The 19288-nt window shown below is 44.1% G+C and overlaps 1 protein-coding gene across 2 annotated transcripts; it reads right to left on the minus strand.

The window, feature by feature from the left end:
• On the minus strand, positions 1-18394 carry MYL1 (myosin light chain 1). 2 transcript variants are annotated; one of them, XM_084288891.1, is made up of 7 exons: positions 18130-18394; positions 7177-7204; positions 3910-4053; positions 2336-2509; positions 1764-1841; positions 1186-1238; positions 1-325 (listed from the first exon to the last, which is right to left on the minus strand). In XM_084288891.1, the coding sequence occupies exons 1-6, from the start codon at positions 18253-18255 to the stop codon at positions 1210-1212; spliced, it is 579 nt and encodes a 192-aa protein (XP_084145017.1). In that variant the 5' UTR covers positions 18256-18394; the 3' UTR covers positions 1-325; positions 1186-1209. The 2 variants fall into 2 exon arrangements, with proteins under 2 accessions (XP_084145017.1, XP_084145018.1); XM_084288892.1 differs by lacking the exons at positions 7177-7204; positions 18130-18394 and adding exons at positions 7452-7476; positions 8258-8390.
• Between the last annotated feature and the right edge of the window lie 894 nt (positions 18395-19288).

Below are 19288 nucleotides of genomic sequence, written 5' to 3' on the forward strand. Positions count from 1 at the left end.
TCAAAGTGACCACAGGGTTTTATTGATGCTTTAATTTTCCAATGGATTACATTGCTTCATGGGAAACAACATGGAAAGAGATGCTTGGGATGGATGAATGCTGGATGGTAGCAGCTTTTCCATCTTGCTTGCCCTGATGAAAGTTCAGTTTTTGGAAGTGTAGTGACCCAGAGGCAATACCTGTGGATGCACTGGTAGAGATTAGTGGGCTTAGAGGCACGTCGTCCAGTCCTCTGCAGTTTCCATGTTGATGGTGCCTGCCAGAGCACGAATTTCACTTGGGCAGATCTTAGGTGCCATCTGGTCTTTCCGAATTTGACTTGTTCTAGGAAGGAATGAGAGAGTTGAACTTGAAGTCACCTTTGGCTGAAAAAACACTTGCAAAATAACAAACGGAGCCCTTGATTTCTATCTTGAGGTGTCTGTTTCTTATGAAAGTTGAGACTGTCTTTCCCAGGATAGAATAACAGTCCAAAAGGGCCCATAGAGCCATGGTATTTGTTTTTGCACTTTAAAGAGATCTGCTGGCCTTTGCTGTTGACAAAAGAGAATCATGTCAGGGTTGTGGGGTTTTGCTCTCTCTTTGTAGAAATACTGCTAAATGCTCAGATACTTCTGAAGCCACCTTTTGGCTACTGATCATGACTTAAAATACTTTTTTCAGGTGATTACTTAATTTTATTTGAAGAGTAGCTCACAAAAGTATTGAGGCTACTCTCTACAGTAATCTATATGTTGTAAGGTGTTGCTTAGACTTGTTTTTTCTTTAAACAAATATTCTCTGTGATTATAGGATAAATGTCTTAAGCTGTCAATTTTCATAGTGTAAACTCCAATTTTGTATGACAACAGAAATCTAAGATGATATTTAAGCTGGTGTTTGTGATCATGGATAAACTGAATGGTTTTTTTGTTTGTTTTTTTTTTGTTTTTTTCATGGTACAGATATCTGAAAAAAATGCACTAAACACTGCCTCAGTTTCCAGCCAGTTGTGGAGCTGGGATTAAGGCCCAAGAATCTGCTCTCCTGTTTTCCTTGCTCTTGGAAAACAGTTTAATTTTATTGTATCATTGGGGAGATGGTGTCATGTTGATTTTATAACCTGTGTCTGTAACCATGGACTTGTAGGAACCTTCAAGCATAGCAAAGAGACAAGGTTAAGACTGCAAATGTGAAGAACCTACCATTTCATATCTGGGGATGTCCACTTAGACAGACAAGATGTGCTTTACAAATGCTGTGGAGAAATACAAATGCGATGGTTAGAAGGAGCAGTAAATAGTAGTTTGGGAAATGCTCTTAAAGGCAAGAGCTGGTCAGGAGCCGATGGTGTCGAAAAGGCACTTCTGATTGAATTTGATTTGGTAATGTGATAGGAAGCTTGAAGAACTTAATATTGTACAAACTGTATTCTCTTTCTGCCTAGGTGTGGTGAGACCAATGACAAACTGAGTGCTTTGCCTAAGCCATTTGCCGTGGGTTAGTTTACTTCCCCCCAGTACAGCTTTTCTCCAGAATATCAGAGCCTAGAGACCCAGGGCTGACAGCAGTAGCCTTCTCTGCTGTGACCAAAGCGAGCCTTTTCAGCAGTGTGACTGCAGGCTAAGCGTGTTGCAGTGCTTGTTTTCATGCATAAACCTTTCAACATAACTCAGCTGTAGCTCTGTCGAGCTGGTTTGCCGGAGAAGCTAAAAGCCAAGTGCAATGAAACTCAGCGCTGAAATGTAGGACAAGAGAGAGTGTGGTGAGCCCCCACACCTACCCTCATAGTTGATGCAGCCGTTGGAGTCTTCCTGACCTTTCATCAGTTCATCTACTTCCTCTTCTGTCATCTTCTCGCCTGGAGAACAGACACAGCCTGGTTAATTCTTACACAGACACATGATGCTGGATCCTACAGCTCTTCCAAATGCTTCCTGTGTTTTCTAGGTTAGTGAAAAGGCCTACAGCTGAACTGAGATTTATTCATTTTAACTCTCTTTAGAAGTTCTGTACATGCACATAGACACAGCAATTGTAGTTATTTCTACAGAGTGAAGAAACTACACAACAAATCCTCTGTCTGTGTGCTTTACTTCACTGAAGTTTACAGCCTGTTCTGTCTATCACTCAAGAGGTCTCTTTGTACCTGGTTTGAGTTTAGAAGTAATAAAGCCTTTCTTTTAAGTTTTCTATTGTGTTTTATATCACCTTTCCCTTTGGATTCCCAGGTCAGAAACCTGGTCTTGTCTGGCCTTGTAGCTTCCTGTCTCTCCAAGCTAGTTAGAACATCTTTCCTTTCTCTCATGCCTTCAAACAGCAGCAATTTAATGTTCAGAGGTGATAATCCCTTACCCAGCGTAGCCAGTACGTGACGGAGTTCAGCCCCCATGACTGTGCCGTTGCCTTCCTTGTCAAAAACACGCAGACCTTCAACGAAGTCTTCATAGGTACCCTGGTCCTTGTTGTTAGCAGCTGCTTGCAGCATGGGCAGGAACTCTTCAAAAGTAATTTTCTTGGCATTCATCTCTGGAAAGACAGCACCGGTTGCTATGCTACTGCACACTTCAGTGTGTGTTCACTTGGGGTATTCACCACCACATGCAGGGAAGCCTCCCACCTCACTTACACGCCTTGTTCTCCAGCTTACTCCCGCCTTTCCCATGGGATTTGGCAGTTTCTCTGTGAAATCTGAATTCCCTCTTACCATGGGAGATAATTTTCACATCCATATGAGTTTTCACATACTTGCTCAACTTTTCACACAGTTTTATAAGCTTACACTTGTGTGTTTTTTTTTTTTTGTTTTTTTTTTTTTTCCAGGAATGAAACTTGCTGTATGAGTTGATTGTTGAAAAGATTTTGATGGGCGGGAGCTACAGAATATGGTAAAACGGATCTTGAACCCCAAGCAGTGGGGAAAGACAACAAGAGTGAGATGTTGGGACTTAGGCAAGCCCCTGGGGCTGCCAATATCACATTACTGACCTCTTTGGGTTCTCTTGGATGTAGAAGCAGAGGTTATTAGCAAAAGAATAAGCCAATTAAGAATAAGAATGCCTAGAGGAATATGAATATTCCACATATTCAGTGTGGAGAGGCTGAAGGCCTCACAAGCTTAGTGCATCTAGCCCCTTTCTTTCCGTGAGCCAGAAATTGTGGTTTCCAGTGAGGCCTTCCCCATGTGTTTTTGTTAGAGCAAGGCTGCTAAAACGATCCCTTTCTTTTTTTTTCTTACCTGTATCTTTGCAAAAAGCAGTTTTCATTTGGGCAGGAATGAAATATAATAGATGGAAACATAAGAAATTTTTGAATGTAGGGTTATTACTGAAAGTATTTTGCTACCTGACTATATAAAACCCCTGACAGTTATTGCTCTAGTCACTTACAGCACCTTGATGGTTTCACCTCACTGTTAGTCCTCTGCTTAGCGCTTCCCACGGGTGTTAATGCTGAACTCAGGACTTCTGAGTTGTTCCTTAGAGCCTCTTCTGCCAAATGTAAGTGTTTGGATATGATGTAGCCCATCTTAATAAGTGACTGCTTGAGTGAACTCAGGGATGTCCCGTACCTAAGCTCTTGTGAAAAGATTATCACAGTATTCACCGCTCGTATTTCTAAAAGGGGGAGGAAAGGAAATAGAAAGTGGCAGCTAGTAAAAGACCACTAACAAAACATCCAGCCTACACCTCGTATGTCTATGCTTGTACCAGTTTTAAGCAGAACACCCTGTTCAGCTGAAATATACAGATGGGCTGCCATCCTCTTCAAAAGGAACTGGTGAAATTCCATGTGTTCCTGCTTGAGATCCCACCTGACTTCCCTACTGGAGCAAAAAAATCCTCTCCCTCCTACTGTGAGTACCAATGTTGCCTAATTACAGTTCCTCAGTTTGAAAAAGGGCCTGGAAGAGACTGCAGGGCACTCACCCTCTTTGCTGGGGTTGCCCAGGATCTTGTTGATCTCAGCATTTGTGGGGTTCTGCCCCAGCGCCCGGACGATGTCACCGACCTGGCTCAGGGTGATCTTGGCATCACCAGTCCTGTCAAAGAGGAGGAAGGCCTCCTTGAAGTCTGCAAGGGAAGAGCAGTGGTTAAATCAAGCCAGACAGCTCTGCAGTGACAAGTTGTGTGGACAAAGATGTGAGCCTCTTGTCTCCTGGCACCGTTCCAACGACTCCCGGGGAGTTAGAAGGGGAATCTTTGACCCATGGTCCCAAGAAAAACTCCTCCCTTCTGATGTTTTGGTTTCACTATTTTTAAACTTTTCCTGGCTTTAATAACCACCAGTAGCTTTGTGATTGACCCTGTAGTTATTTCAAGCACAGAGGAAGATAAGCTTTCTACAGACTTTGCCATTCAAGAACACGTTTCTTTATAGGACATGGTAGTAGAAGGTAAAAATGTTATTGAATAATCCACTCCATTTTATCCTGCCCAAGGACTGGGACTCTTCTGCCAAAGCACATAGGAGTGCAAAACATTTGCCTGCATCCATGGGTCCTGCCTGCAATTCCAGCATCTCAGCCACACAGTACTAATGGGAAACTTGAAGGTAGATTTCAAATGCTGCTACTCTTGCTTTTCCATAAAGCTGCCTTAAAAAGACACTTCTACTTTATTTGCTCTCCTGTCTGTCCTCACTTCTTACAGATGGGTGAATATCCAGCTTTTTTCCAGTGGCAACACTTGCATTGCCTTATTCTGGCACGTTCCCAGTGCATACAACTTTGAGACTTTGCTTCTTTCAGTGCTGCCAAATTATCAAAGTTCAATCATCTCCCCCCCCATGCTGCTGACAAAGGACTTAGGGGTATTGACACTTTTCCTATACAAATTGGTGCAAGCAGTTGCCTTCAACACATTGCCTGTCTTCATTTTCTGCTACAAAACTCCATGTTAATCTTACTGTATTCTTCAAGCTTTTTAAGCTGTTTATTGCAATGAGTAAAAGTATCTTTTAAAATTAAAAAAAAATGTAATGGGTTTATCTAAAAGGCCATTTTCAAACCTCATACGTCCAGAGCATTTTGGTCTGTGCTGTTGTTTTGGTCTTTTCCTGCACTGCAGTGCCTAATAGCTCAGTGTTTTAACTCCGAGTAAAGCAGCGCAATGTCCTTCCCTTGGCTGTCATGTTCTCCCAGCAGCTAGGGAGAGGCTTTGTGTCCCGCAGTGCGTGTAGGTGGAATGTTCTTTGTGCCTCGGGGCAGATTTAGGAGCAATAAACCACATCAAGTCATGTCCTCATTCATCTTGTGCTGGGGACATCTGACAGAGGTACTTGGTTCTTGCTCCAGCCATCCATACACTGTGTTAGTGGAGGAGTTGCTGGCACCCAGTAAAACTGCTGATACAGGATGTCAGCCTGGTAGGCTGTAATCTAATACACCTGAAACTAATCTTCTTACTGTTTGATGTGTGAGACCTATAACCCTTCACTGCTAACCCTCTGCCCTTACAGCTATTATTGCAGATGATGAAATCAAGGCCTTCTGGAGCTGTGTAGAGCTTCCCCTTAGAGTATCCCAGCTTCGTATCAGCCCGTGCTCTAGCAGACGAGGTTGATGGAGCTGTGCTGATTTATACCATACAATCAGATCTTTCACCTGGTGCATTCATGACATTTAGCCAGAGCAAGAGATAAAATACAGTTCCAGTCTGTTATTAGCAAAGTCAGTGGGAGAGTTTCTCTTTTTTTGTAAATCCCATGGAGGTTTATGTTCATTGGGCTCTGAACACAGCTCCTCAGCTCAGAAGAAAATTTTACTTTTGTCTCAGGCATGTGCTTCACTGCAGTATCTTTTTTTTTTTTTTTTTTTTTGTTAATAGTTAGTCCTAGTCCTATACCCCTGGAATAAGCAAATCTAAAATCCCTCTCTAAGGGGGGCAATGCCGAGCAGCTGGTGTGGCTGGAAATAGCTACTGAGGGCGGGACATCTCTATTCCAGGGAAATCCTCCCTCTCGCAAGTGGTTATTAATTGCTTCTCTGCTTGCTTTAATCAACAGTGTTTTAGCATTAGAGCTGAAATATGTAGGGAAGCTGGAAGAAAAATCTGCTTTGTTGTACATGCCAACAGTTTTGAACTGATGACATTTCTCTATTGAACCTTCCCTACCCTTCTGTAAAATTTCCAGAATTACAAAGTAAGGAGGAGTCTCTTTCCTTTGTGACCAGGACTATTTGGACTGCCGGAAGAAGGTTTCCGTGCCCACTTGCTGCACAGTACCTCTCCCTGATGATTTTTATGGTGCAACCCGGAGAAGGCTGGTGTTCAGGAAGGTTAGAGCTCTTAAGAGCTACTTCAAGCTGTTCCTCTTCCTCTAGCTTTCTAGTAAATCCCTGTATTTTCTATTCTAAATACATCGTTCACAGTGAGGTCTGCTGTACTTGATATGGAATTTTAGACATTGTCTTTAAAAACTACATTATTTAATATAACCTAAATGCATCTTCTGAAGTATTTTAAAAACTTCAGCTTAAATTTCCAGGTCTTCGGGGGAACTGCTCATGTCAGGATTTTTTTTATCAACATGTCTACTAGATTGAAAAAAAACATTTGCAACTTGGTGCTCAACAAATCACCCCCAGGAAATACAGCAAGATCCCTGAGGATTTCAGCATAATATCCAGTCTATTACATTATAAGCAACAGGTTGCACAAGTCGCTTATTTGCCAAACATTCCCATGCTTCATGAATATATTTACAATAAAACAGACTCTCTGCTTCCCCTTCCATAGCATCCCCCAGCAAAAGTGACAAGTGGGCCGTTGGTGGAATCCCATACTTCTGTTCATATAAAGTCCCAGCTAAATGAAATTTTTAACTCTTTCCTGTTGTACTTCATCTGTCTATTTCACTCATGGCTTAAAAATAAAGACCACTTTTCAGCACCCTTTAGCACAGCTGAAAAATGTTCAGCAGGTAGAGCTGGTAACACCACGCTATTTCCACTCAAACAAGCTCATGAACTTCTCAGCTTGGGTCATACATAAGCACACGGATAAATTGCATGTAAGGCTGAGGCCATGTTCCTGTTCGGTGTAACTCAGCACAGTTTTTCTGAAGCCAAGTTTGTGGTGACTTGTACTGGCTGAAGTCCTAGCTCATCTTTTGGTAAAGGTTAAACGTTTGAGCCTGTAGCTCCTCTCTGAACTCACATACATGTAAAACACATTGGCTGTCTTGTAACTTACCATCCTGTTGCTCCTTGGAGAACTCGATCTGTTGGAAGGAAATCAATCACAAAAAATAGCTTAGGAAGGGGGGGCTGGGGGAGAACCTGCTTGTTTTCTAAAGCATCCAGCTCAATCCGTGAGTATCTTCCAAAACAGCAAAAATACGGCCTGTCAGATGTGCAGAAGTAATGCAGATAGCAAAAGAGCTCTTAAGACTGGTGAATACTTAGTGTTCAGTAGCCATTATGTTCCCCCTCCTGCCCCTGGTAAAGTTTAATTTTTGTTTCACTTACCATTAATTTGGTCAGGAGTGAAGGACTGCAGTTGGGAAGAGAGAGAGAAAAAAAAAGAGAGAGCTAGTACTGCTGAAAATGCACTGAGAGAAAGCAAATAGCACAAGGTAGCTGCAAGGTAGCTGAGTGTTCTCACTTCTGTCTTGCCTAATTAGGCCTTGCCAACCTAAGCTAGCAACCTGCCTTGTAAAAACGCATCACCAGCTCTGTTTTTAAAGGTTCTGTTAAAATCTGCATCCTGGGGAAAGCCAAGGTTGTGGCTAGAAGCAATAACAATCTAAAGCCTCTTAACTAACATATAAGTCATTAATGTAGCATCAGGTCGCTTACTGCTTTAGTGTAGACCTGCTTTATTATGACCATTTGAAGTAATATCGCTTAACGAGCAGCTTTTTATACGTTAACAAAGAAAATAAACCATGCCCTTAAAGTTTGTTTCCAATTAGCTTTTGACAGTACATTGTTTCATAAAGTACTAAACTATAATACTTTCTTATCTCAAAAATATTACTGTTTTCCTTTGCCACTCTTGCATTAGATTAAAAAAATGCTTATAGCACCAGCAAACTGTAACCCTTCTGCCTGAAGCTGCAGGAACCACACGTCTACCACCGCCTAGAGCAGAGCTTGAGGCTGACTGGAAAGCCTCCCACAGTCCTTTAGGCTTGAGGAGGAAAATCAAGCAACCCTAAGCTGTCTTTTGGTCTATCTTTCCCACTTAGAACTAAATTGAGCGAGAAGCTGGATTTAATCATGTAAAATACACTGGCTTGCTGCGAACTACTTTAGCTTTCTAGTGGACCCACCATGATTGAGAGTTGGAAAAGTAGAGCGGCGGACGGGCAGGAGGGATTAGCTGAGATGTCTCTGAGAGTGGTCCTGCTTTCCTGGCCTTTCTTCCTCTTATTTATCTGGCGGCGCTGACGGCATTGCCTGGATTAGGTGTCAGAAGGAAGCTGCCCCTCCCCTCGGTGAGTTCTTTAGCTTTCTTAGGGCAAAGTGACAGGAGGCTCCATGCCTCGATGGGCATCTTACGGCTATTTTTAGGAGGCTGGAGAGGGGCAGGGGAGTAGCAAGCAGTAAGTTTGAATCACGTCAGCAATTTCTGGGTCCGGACCGTCAAGCAGGGATATTCCCTGTCCAAGCCTACCAAGAATTCCCTTTAGGGAAGGCTCCTATTTTTCCGATAAGCTATTAAGTCAGCGACTGAGGAACACTTGGGGCAAGAGGTGCAAGGCGTTTGCCCAGCTGGCTGTTTTTGCATGTAGCCTGCAGGTTGTGTGTAAGGTATAGCTGGATGGTGTGCTTTGGGCTTGTTTCAAAGCCCATGAAATCGCTCATATTCCTTGCACCTTCACTGGGCTGTTCTCGACCCCTTTTTTGGATAATATGGTGCTTTGCATTAGATGAGTGGCGTTGCTGCTTGTCTGTTTGGTGCAATCAAATGCTGCTGGTTGGGTTTTCCAAATTTTGAATGATTCTAAGAGAAAACTGATGCAAGTGTCTTGCACCCAGCTATATTAGTACTAGGCTTGCATCTGATGTGCAAGTTCCTTTCAGAGCAGTGGGACACTTAGGATACCCTCCTTCTAGTGGTTGGGGTAGGACAGTAGTGTGCCAGCTTCAGAGCTCACTGGTGTGGTGAGGAGAGCAGCTGCTGGGGCCAGAATTAGAGAGGTTTTTGTTCTACAGGCATGTGGAAGAAGCCGTGATGGAAGCAAGAGCCTCCAGAAAGCTTTGGGTGTCGGAAGGGTGACTATTCATGGTAGGGAAAGGCAGCGCTTGCTTTTTGGGTAGCAGACGAGGTCCCGTTGGGACTGCTAGTGGAGAGTTTCAGGATAGGTTTGAGGAGGGAGGTACTGCAGTTTCCTCTAGTAGCAAAGACCAATTCCTATCGTGTGCCATCTTATAAGCCTGTATCACAATCTCCAAATGGGTGCTGTGAGAGGTAAAAGAGGGAGAAAAACTGCTCCAAACCTTGCTCCCTGTCACCTCAAATGGGTAGGGAGGGTCATGAAGCTGGCGTGGAAATGGTTGTGACAGCAACAGACTCCATGTTGCAAACATCCCCTCTCTAATTTTTTGTTATTTTCCTTTGCTGTGCACTTGCCACTCTTTTTCTAATGATAAAATGTGATTAGTGAGAAACTTTCTGCTGCAGTTCACTTAGTTACCCTGAAGATAAGCATAACCTTTTTGAATATTCAGCTTTTTTCAGTCTGTTGAGTGGTCTGAAAAAAATAATCCGATCCAAGCAGACTGTTAACATTTTTTTTTAAACTGAACAATCAAAATAAATCAAAATATTTAGTTAAATTTGAGACTTTAGCCTCCTACTTCCCCACTTAAAAACTAAAGATACAACTGCAAAGAAGTTTCCAAGCTAGTCATTTCAGTTGGAAAACACTCTGTCCATACAGATTATTGTTTGCATTTTGGGGGAATATGGGGAACATATACTGAGCATGAAAAATGCTCTGCTGCCAGTTCTTCACTTTTGATTCCTCTTCTACTTGTATCAGCTCCTATTTTCATGTGGGAACGGGACCGTATTCAGGACAGAGCATGGCTATGGGGCTGTGTAGGAAAGAGGTTTGATGTTTTTTGTCTGAATTATCCAACATAGGCTTAGCACAGTTCAGACCTTCTAATTAAATACTGCCTGGGGCTGGAGCACAGGCAGTGAGAAAGCTAATATGGATCTTGGCCATCAGTCCTGATGCATTAATAGAGAAGCTTTCTAAAGACTTTGGCAGAGCTGAAATGTTGCCTGGGTCAACGTGGTGTGTTGCCTTTTGTGGAATTTTCCTCCTGCCCTCAGCCTCTTGCTGTCCAGTGCTGGCAACTGGAAAATGTTCCCCTGGAACAACATGATTGAATTTGGTTCAAAGAAAACATTTCTTGATACCTTCACTTCCTCGTCAGCTCTGTGGTTGGCTACAACAAAACCTATCCTAAAACATGTTAGATGACAACCAGAAAATAATTGGGGCACATTTGTCTTGAATATAGAAAACTGATACCTGGATTAAGTATCTGGCTTGAATGGTTTATCAGGTGTGTATAAATGGAGAGGGGTCTCCATATAAGCCAGCTGAACTCTTGACTGTATGAGACTTTGGCTCAGGTTTTAGATGAGGAAATACCTGGGCACCACATCAGCCCTTCATTTCATTACTTGTCAAATAAAAGTGTCCTAGACAGAATTTTGCTGGGGAGTAATTCTCTAGCATGGGCACATCACATACAATTGAATTAAGAATCACTCTGCTTTCAGCCTGTGGGGTCTGTCGGGGGCTTAAAATGCTACTCACTTTGAGTAAGTGCATCTATAAATGCCCTCAGGAAAGCAAATGCAACAATCCTTTAAAAAAATCGTCAAAGGTAAGACTTGTGATTCTGTAAGAAGCTTTCAAAAACTTCCCAAGGTAGAAAGGAAGATCTTGCAATGAGGAAACCTTTGTTCTGTTGGAACATGTTGTAAGATAGGGAAAAAACAGCAGGAACTGGATTTCTCTAACTTGATTCAGCCCTTACTTATGGACTAAGTTATTATCCAGGAGGATATCTATACCAAGGAGAAGTGCTGTTTATTTTCAGTTAATGCTCTTCAGGTATAGCTTGTGACCGCCTTCTATTCCTCTCATTGCAAATTAGAAGTGTTTTGACCAGAACCTGGTTATATAGGGTAGGGTGAACAGGGTTATATGCAACTCCTTATCACCAGATAAGCAGAAAACCCAATCCATCCAAACCTTTACTTCCAAATTCTTATTAGTTCCTAACTTTTCTCTCAAAAAAATCACTGGTTCCTGGACCCCTGGTCCAAGTCTTTGTTGTGTGGTGCTGTTCTCACCAGTTTGGGCTGGTGGGCACTCTAAATACAGCTGTGCTGAGCCACAGCCACTTTGTACTCGTTTTATGGGTCTGGGCAGGGTGAAAAGGCCCGGGAAAGGATGCTGCTGGAAGCTAAAGATGCTCCATCTGCTTGGTACCCTTTGGGTGAGTTACAGAGAAGAGAATCATTTTAGCTGGGATTTGCTTAGAGAGCCCCCAGGTGGTTCAAGGTGCTGTCTCCATAGAAGAGACTGAGAATTCATTGGATGTTTGGGAAAATCAGAGAGGGGAATATCAGAGGGTCCCTGAGGATGCCTGTTATATGTTTAGCAGTTTATACAGGCCTTAAAGGATTTCCTTTAATTCTGGGTGGATATAGCTAGGGTTGTGCCTGCTGTAGTTCACACAGTATCTGCTTGCCACTACTGCCTGCTCCCGGATTAATACAGATGCACGTATTTTCTAGCAGCCATGACTGTGGGCAGGATTACAGAGCTCTCAAACCCCGCTGGAAAGCAGGCAGTCGTTGTGCTGACCCTCACCCTGGTTCAGTAACTGGTGCAATCGATGCTGCAGAATTCATAGAGGCTGCTTCTCGTTTAAGTAAGAATCAGCAGCCTGATGCATTTAGCCTCCTGCCTTTTAGAAGGCAAATAAACGCTAAATGCAGGGTTTGAGAATGAAACTGCCTGAAAATATAATAGAAGAAAGAAGAAAGATGAACACTGCTAATATATGGGAAAGAAGTGAGATACTACAAGGTTTGGAAGAATAGTTCAAAATCTCTTAGTTTAATGGACTCAACATAGATGAATTGGGTTAGATTTTCCCCTTCCAAGTACTCTGGGTAACTTCCTGGTTTGCTGACTTTAGTTTGCAACTTTACAATTAGGCAAAAACTTTTAGATGAACCTTGGCAATTAATTGAACGTGCCCTTCTGAAATGCCTGGGAGTGAAATGTGCTGCAGCTGCTGATCTTACCATTTTGCGCAGATTGTATTGGCTTTATAGGGGGAAGGACATTCAGATGTGCTCATTTGTTAGTGTGTCCCTTTTCTAATTGCATTTAGTTTTGCATGAATGTGCCTCAGTGAGGGGATGTGCAAGGAAATGCGAGGCTCTGGAGCTCTGCTCTTTGAGGCATCCCTTGTTTTAACGTGCCTCCCAGTGGCAGTGGTAGAGTATTAACATTATTTTAAACTTGCTACTTGACATTTAAATGCTATGCAGTAAAGCAGCCAGCTGAAAGCACTTTTTGGCAGTGGGTATAAGATGTAATAAAGCCTCAAGGAGCCAGGGGCAAATTTCCATCTTGGCTGTTTCATATCTCCTTACAGGCAACTTCTTTCTTTACTTGTCACTGGCTAAATTAGTCACCTTCTTCTTACCTTATGTAAGATAACCTCAAATATCTTGTTGCTGTCTGTAATGATCTCTGTGCACTGAGGGGTTTAAAGCTGTTTTAGAAATACTGTTAGGTTCTTTCAGTTTATCTGGTGATGGGAGAAAGTCTGTACCATGTTAGCACTAGAAAGTACTCTAAGTGAGCTTTTGAGATGCTTCTCTCTCTGTCATTTTCTCTGAATTCCATTGTTTCTACCAAATTTTGTCACTCTCCAGACCCTCCAAAGGCTATAGGCATCTTTTAAATGCTGCCAGAGCTGTGAATTACTAAGAATGGGGCCCTGTCAAAAATCGTTGCTTTTCAAACCATTTTTCCCATTAGCAGATGTAAGCAAGTGTCTGCTAAAATATACGGGGAAGTTTCTGCTTCTGAGGGACTCCTTGCTTAGCACTTTAGGAGGAAAAGGAGGAAAAACAGGAGGTAAAGTTCTGAAAAAATTGTAAAGAAAACTTCCTGAGTGGTGGCCGGGGCTGCTCTGGAGTGGATCCCAAATGCTGCTGTGTCTCAGCAGTCAAAGTGATAGGAGGAAGCTGGCCTGGATGGTCTGATAGGTACTTGCACATCTCTCCAGGCAAAGTCGTACTTGTGTTTGTCTCTGTCCTACCTGAAGGGCGCTTTGGGGCTGGTGACCTTGTCCTGCAGGTATGTCCGTCCTAAAGAATCTTTCTGGAGTCATCACTGGGGTCGGATCAGGCATAACCTAAAGGCCTGCGCCAAAAACTTCAGCCAAGAACCTGCCAGTTCCCAAGAAAGCCTCTAGTGCTGTGAGCACAGCTCCTGCTAACCTTCCTGTTCTCACTGTGCCACTTCGCACAGAGTTGGTCTGCAGCGTCGTCGCTCTGGGCGCTTCAGCTGACATTTGCAGTCCTGCTTGCCCTCCAGCCCAGCAGCTTTCTGTCAGTGCATTTAGGGACATTACCTCTCTCTGGTTATATCCACCGCAATGCCTGTTCAGAGGTCACCTCCTTGAGTAGTAAATGTAATAAGAGTTAGGACGGTCGAAGAAACACTTTTTACAGCCTTAAGAGCTCTGTATTTAAAAGCAAAACAATCACACAGGTTTGTTTGCCATGCAGCAGGCTCCATCATGCATCACACAGTTGCGCAAGGCCTCAGCAAGTCTTTACTAGTGGATTGCTCTGAATTACTTTCCCCTGTGCATATAGGTAGCTTATCTGCAACAGGGCTTAGCATGTTTGGTCCCTGTCCATGGAATTTCATCTTGAAAGCAGCAGTGTGGGAAGCCTCATGCACCAAACGAGTGTCCCTTATACTGTGGATACTTGCAAGTACCCTCAGGTGTACCCTTGTAAGCAAAGGGCCTGGTGAAACACTGTGTGTTCGGGTCACCTTTTGCAGAGCAGGAGCCTACAAAGCACTGAGCTCAGCATCTCCAGTCCCAAAGCCTTATGGCCAATGCTGTGAGGCTGGGCAGGACCCTTAGATTTCCAGTAAAAAAAAACAACAACAACAACAAAAGCACACTCTGTGTGTTGGTGATACGGACAAAGTTGAACACAACAAACCCTCTCTACCTGCTTCTGATTTGGACAGTATGAAGTTTAGGCATTTCTCCCTGCCTCTGCTGCAAAACCCAACACGTGAGGAATCCTCATCAGAAGTGGCCCACAGCAGTGCTGTTCGTCAGCTCAGAGTTTCTTGCTTAGGTGTGCATGGGAGAAAAAAGCTGACAAAACAAACGAGCTACGTTTTGTGAGAATGCCCTTCCTAGAGTCTTAGGTTAAAAATAAAAAAATCCAGGGGTCTCTTAACAAAATGACCCAAATGGTCATTTCTCTCTTAATTGTTGTTGGTTCCTGTTCAAGTCCAGTTGGTGACATTCCCTTGTGTCCCTCACCCTGTTCTTTTCCTGTCAGTTATGATGTAACTATTGACCTGTGCACCTGACATTCAAGTCCCAGGATGCCCAAGTGATAAGGAAAATTGGAAATATAACTTAAGGCCGGAAAGATTTGTATAGAGTAAATTCTGAGTTTTGTTTTCTTGAGTAGGAGGAAGAAGGGTCTTTTAATTTTCCACATCAAAACAAATTCCTCTTCCTCCCAGTCTTTGCCTCGATTCCCTTCCTGTGCTGGTTACGGTGAGGTGAGGTGATAAAGGGCTGAGTTTAGATTCAAGTCTCATATTCCTGTTACTCGGTGCTGGAGTCAATAGGTGGTGCTCAAAAACAGAAAATCTGCTACTAGGAAATCACCAAAGATTTGCTTTGATTTGGTTAATTTAGGGTGGAGGGGGAAGAAAGAACAGACAATATTGATGCGAGAGGGTGAGAGGCCTGTCACTGTTTCTGAGGATGCCAGGTGGTTTTGGGGTGCCTGCTTTTGCAAGAACCCAGCTTGAAACTTCATAAATAGGGCTGGCTTTCAAAGCATGCACCCTAAGAGGCCCAGAACCAGTTTCCTTGAAGGCAGACCAAGCAGGGCATCCAAGGGAAGGGGTGCCCCCAAAAGAATCCCCTGTCATATTGCTAAACCTCTTTACTGTTTGTTCTGGAGAACATTATTTCGGATGACAATTGAAATGAAGTGCACAGCCAGGTTTGGATTATTTAGCTGCTGTACCCTGATCAGGCAGCTCCACTCTTCCCCGCTCCAGCTGTAAGATATGGAAGGAGCTTGGGGGAACTTGTGTAAAAATTACAGAAGCTTTTCTGTGCGTCTGCCTGCTTTGTGACCCCCCAGATTCTCACCAGCCCCACAGCTAGGTGGTCCCAGGAATCCCTTGTTAGCAGCAAGCTGCAGCACGGCTGCTAATTCCCCTGGTGAGCACAGGGGGGCCGTTTGGAAAGGGACCTGTTGGGCGGGCTGGAGGTTTTGACTGGTAAATCTGTGCAAAGAGCCCCAGGACTTGGGCTGTTTACTGAGAGTCCTGGTCAGAAGCTTAGCTTTAAGTACTCTTTGGCTCCAGAGTTTGGCTGGAAATGGTGCTGTGCTTTTTCTTGTGCTGATGCTTTCCTGGCCAAATGGAAGGATTCAGGATTAATTACTGATAAAGAAGGGATTGAGCTAGAAGTCAGAAAATGTGAATTATGATTGCTGACTCTGCCACATATATCTCCCGAGCAAATTGTTTAGAGGAGGATGCTATTTCCCATCCCTGCCTGAGGTCTCAAAGAATGCAACCGGGTAGCCCAGGGTGGCTGGTTGGGACCTCAGGAGGTTTTCCAGCCCCTGCTCCTGTTCCAAGTCTGTGTCAAAGGTGCTGTGGTTGTTCCTGGTGTCTTCCCAAAGAGCCAGCCCTGGAGGTGCCACAGTCTACCTGGGCAGCTCTGGCCTGCTGTGGAGGCTCAGGTAAGAGGGGAAGGCTGGGGACAGAGGGGACACTTCACCCTCACAGGCAGCGCGGGCTCCTGTGCCACCCTGTGGTGACTGCTGTGCCATGGGGTGGCCCCCTCAGTGCTGGGGGGCTCCATCCCTCCTTGCAGTGCCTCAAGGCTTCCTTGAGGTCAGGATGAAGAGCAGAGGGGATGCTCAGAGAGGGATCTACGACAGTGACGAGCCTGTGTGGCAGGGGCTGTGCCAGCAGCACATCGCAGGGCAGCCCTGCACCATCCAGCGTGCTGCTCGTAGCTTTACTCATTTGCAAATAAGAACAGTAATGCTTATGTGCTTCCACTAATGGTAAGGGAATAGTTCTGTCTTACGCAGCCCAGGTTTTTCTGCACATCACAGAGGAAGAATAGTGTCTGATGGTATCTTTCAAAAGAAAGAATTTAGGAAGGCTATCTTTTCTCAGTCCCAACGTGACAAAACCCAGCGTGTTCTCTCTGCTACCTGTATATATATCCTGCTGTGACAGAGAGCTGCCCGGGTAGAGGAGTAGGTTGGGCTGAACCACCGAGATGCCTCAGACTGCAGCCGGCCATTTTTCAGTGGGTAATGCACTGTTAAGTCTATTTATGTAAAGATAGATTAGCTGGGATCACTGGAGTTGAAAATTCTATTTTCCCCTAATGAACTGGACACAGAGAGCTATCAAATCATATTAAATTATTTAGTAGGCAATCTAGCTTGCGTCCCCTTCATCTCTGGAGATGGGTGAAATGTGAGGTCTTATCTAATTTTCAGACAGTATTCTCAAAAACAGTGGCTTTCTTTGTAGCCTTTACTAAGATCACTCGAAATATTCCAAAGTGTCTTTTCCCACCCCTCTTGCTCTTGGTTTTGCTTTGCCAGGGAGTTCAGCTTCAGCCTTGCAAGAAACTATGTGCTCTTTCAGCAAGGGACTGGCTACTGGTGGTGAAAGTTAAAACTTCCAGAAATTTTACCAAATGGGTCACAATCCTGGGACTGTGTGGGTGACAGACTGTGTGTACTAAGGCACCTGAAGCAGAATTCATCATGAAATTAAAATGAGTAGGTCCTATTAGGAGACCTTGTACTCCTTCTTTTCTTCCTAGTGGGCATGATTCCTTATGCAGCGTTCAGCAAACTGGCCCTGGGACCAATCAGCTTGTCAGGTAGGTGGAGAATAACTATGTATAGTCATGCCCAGAGAAGTGGGTCTGTCCCTTCATCTCTTTAACTGCTTAACCTCTCTCTGCTCTTTCTAAATAGAGAATTTCCCTTTGAAGGGAATTTGAGGAATTCTCTTTGAAGGGGCCAGGCAGCAGTTGGTGATGTCGGGTGGCATGCAAAGTCTCGATTCAGCGCAAGTTCCAATGGATGTGCGGTCAAGGGAAACCTCTGCAAATCTTTTCTTGGTTACTTTCAATATGAAGCAAATTGCAAATTTTGAGTAAACATGAAGAGATGAGGAGAAATCACTTGAAATGCTTCCCTTCGTGGCTTTCTAGCTCATGGGTCTCTCTCAATGTTTGTTGTGCAAAGAGAATGAAAATAGATGAAATTGGCAAATCCTTTTCATCTCTGCTTTTAAAGATAAGGAGTGCTGATCTCAGAACACATGGCCAAAGGGTTATCAGGTATTTGCAAAATTTTGGAAATAAATTTGAGGGGAAACTGCAAAATAACATCTGTTTTTAGTACCATGCTATGGGAAAACATTTCATTTCACTTTTCAGTAACCCTTTCTCATGCATTTAGGTCAGGGCTTGGGGGTTGAGGATTTTTTTGGTGGAACTTTAAAATTCAGCTTTACAAAACAGGTCAGACTGATTCTGATTTGGTAAAAAGTTCTGAGGGCCACCTTCTACAACACGTTTGAAATCACCAGGCTTCGTTCTTGCATTAAATCATGCGCCATGCCTCGCATCCCTCCAGCTGCTAACACAACCGAAAGCTCAGGCAGATCAAGAAATCAATCCCTGGGGGGCTACTCATTCATTTCACCACAGTCCCCAAGCAGGAAACAAACACACACAACGTTTCCCTGCCAGTTTCAGCAAGGACTCTGCTAACTTTCCCCTTCGGGAGCGCTCGGGGTCAGCGCTCAGCACACGTTCATCCATTTACCTTGATGCTCTTGAGATCAATCGCTGGCTCTTTGGGTTTAGCGGGCGCCGGTGCTGGTGCTGGCGCGGGTGCTGGTGCTGGTGCTGCGGCCGCTGCTGGTTTCTTTACGTCCTTCTTTGGTGCCATTTTGTGTTGCTTAAACTTGAGAGTAGAGGTAACCCCCCCAAAAAAAAAAAAAGTTTAAAAACCCTTTAAAAGTGATTCCTGGGAGAGAAGCAGTGGTCAGAATGAGCTACAGCCTGTGCCCTGGGGGTGGACCCAATGTGCTAAAATCTAAAAGGGCATATATATATTTCACTTAGTGCCTTGTACAGTCCTGACCCAGGCAGCTGGATTGGACAGCTTGCTAATCAAGGGGGATGTCATTCCAGCTCGGGCTATAAATGGAATGTAAGAGTTCAGGGCTTCATAAGATCAAGGGACCTCGGTGGCTTCCCCCCCACCCCTCTTTAAAAACCCCAGCCACCTTCCCTGCGTTTTTTTATTTTTATTTTTTTGAAGGTGTGGAAAGTGGAGGGGAAACGTGACAAACCCAGCTTCAGATCTGCTGCCGACATTCGGACGTGGGTTGAGCGGTCCTTTTTTCTCATCAGAACCTGGGTTCTGCTGAAGTAATACATATTCTCTCCTTCCCTCCCCTTCTCCCCCATGCCTGCGCAGTGCTCCAGGAGGGTTTGGTTTCAAGCAGGAATTTTGACTTTAATGGCTGGGAAGATCATCAATTTCCAGCCTCGTTTGCCTCTCTCCCCAGAGCCCCGTACTCCTCCTCTGCTTCCTCCTTTTACAAGGAAGTGTTGATCAAGCAAAGGCTCTGGGTGTTTAAAAATAAAGCAGACAAATATGGAAAACACCGCAGTGCCTTTAACCAAGGCGTCTCTCCAAACCCTGGGCATTTCTCAGCTGCTCTGACTTCCTTTCTATCACATTAAGACCCTGTTTAAAATTTAAAATTGCTTCCTTTAATTTCTTCCTTTTGATCCTTTTTTTTTTTCCCTTTCCTTTGGATAAGCTGAGCCCGAGATAGACCGGAGATCAGCTGGATGCCATGTTTTCCCCCACAAAAGGTTTCCTTCTCCTACAGTAGTTATAATCAGGAACTAGCCACCAGGCACAGGAGGAGTTTCTGTTGTCCCCTTGTTTGGTTGCCCATCCTGTGTCT

Source organism: Netta rufina (genome assembly GCF_964035555.1).
Source record: "Netta rufina genome assembly, chromosome: 6".
Lineage (NCBI taxonomy): Eukaryota > Metazoa > Chordata > Aves > Anseriformes > Anatidae > Netta > Netta rufina.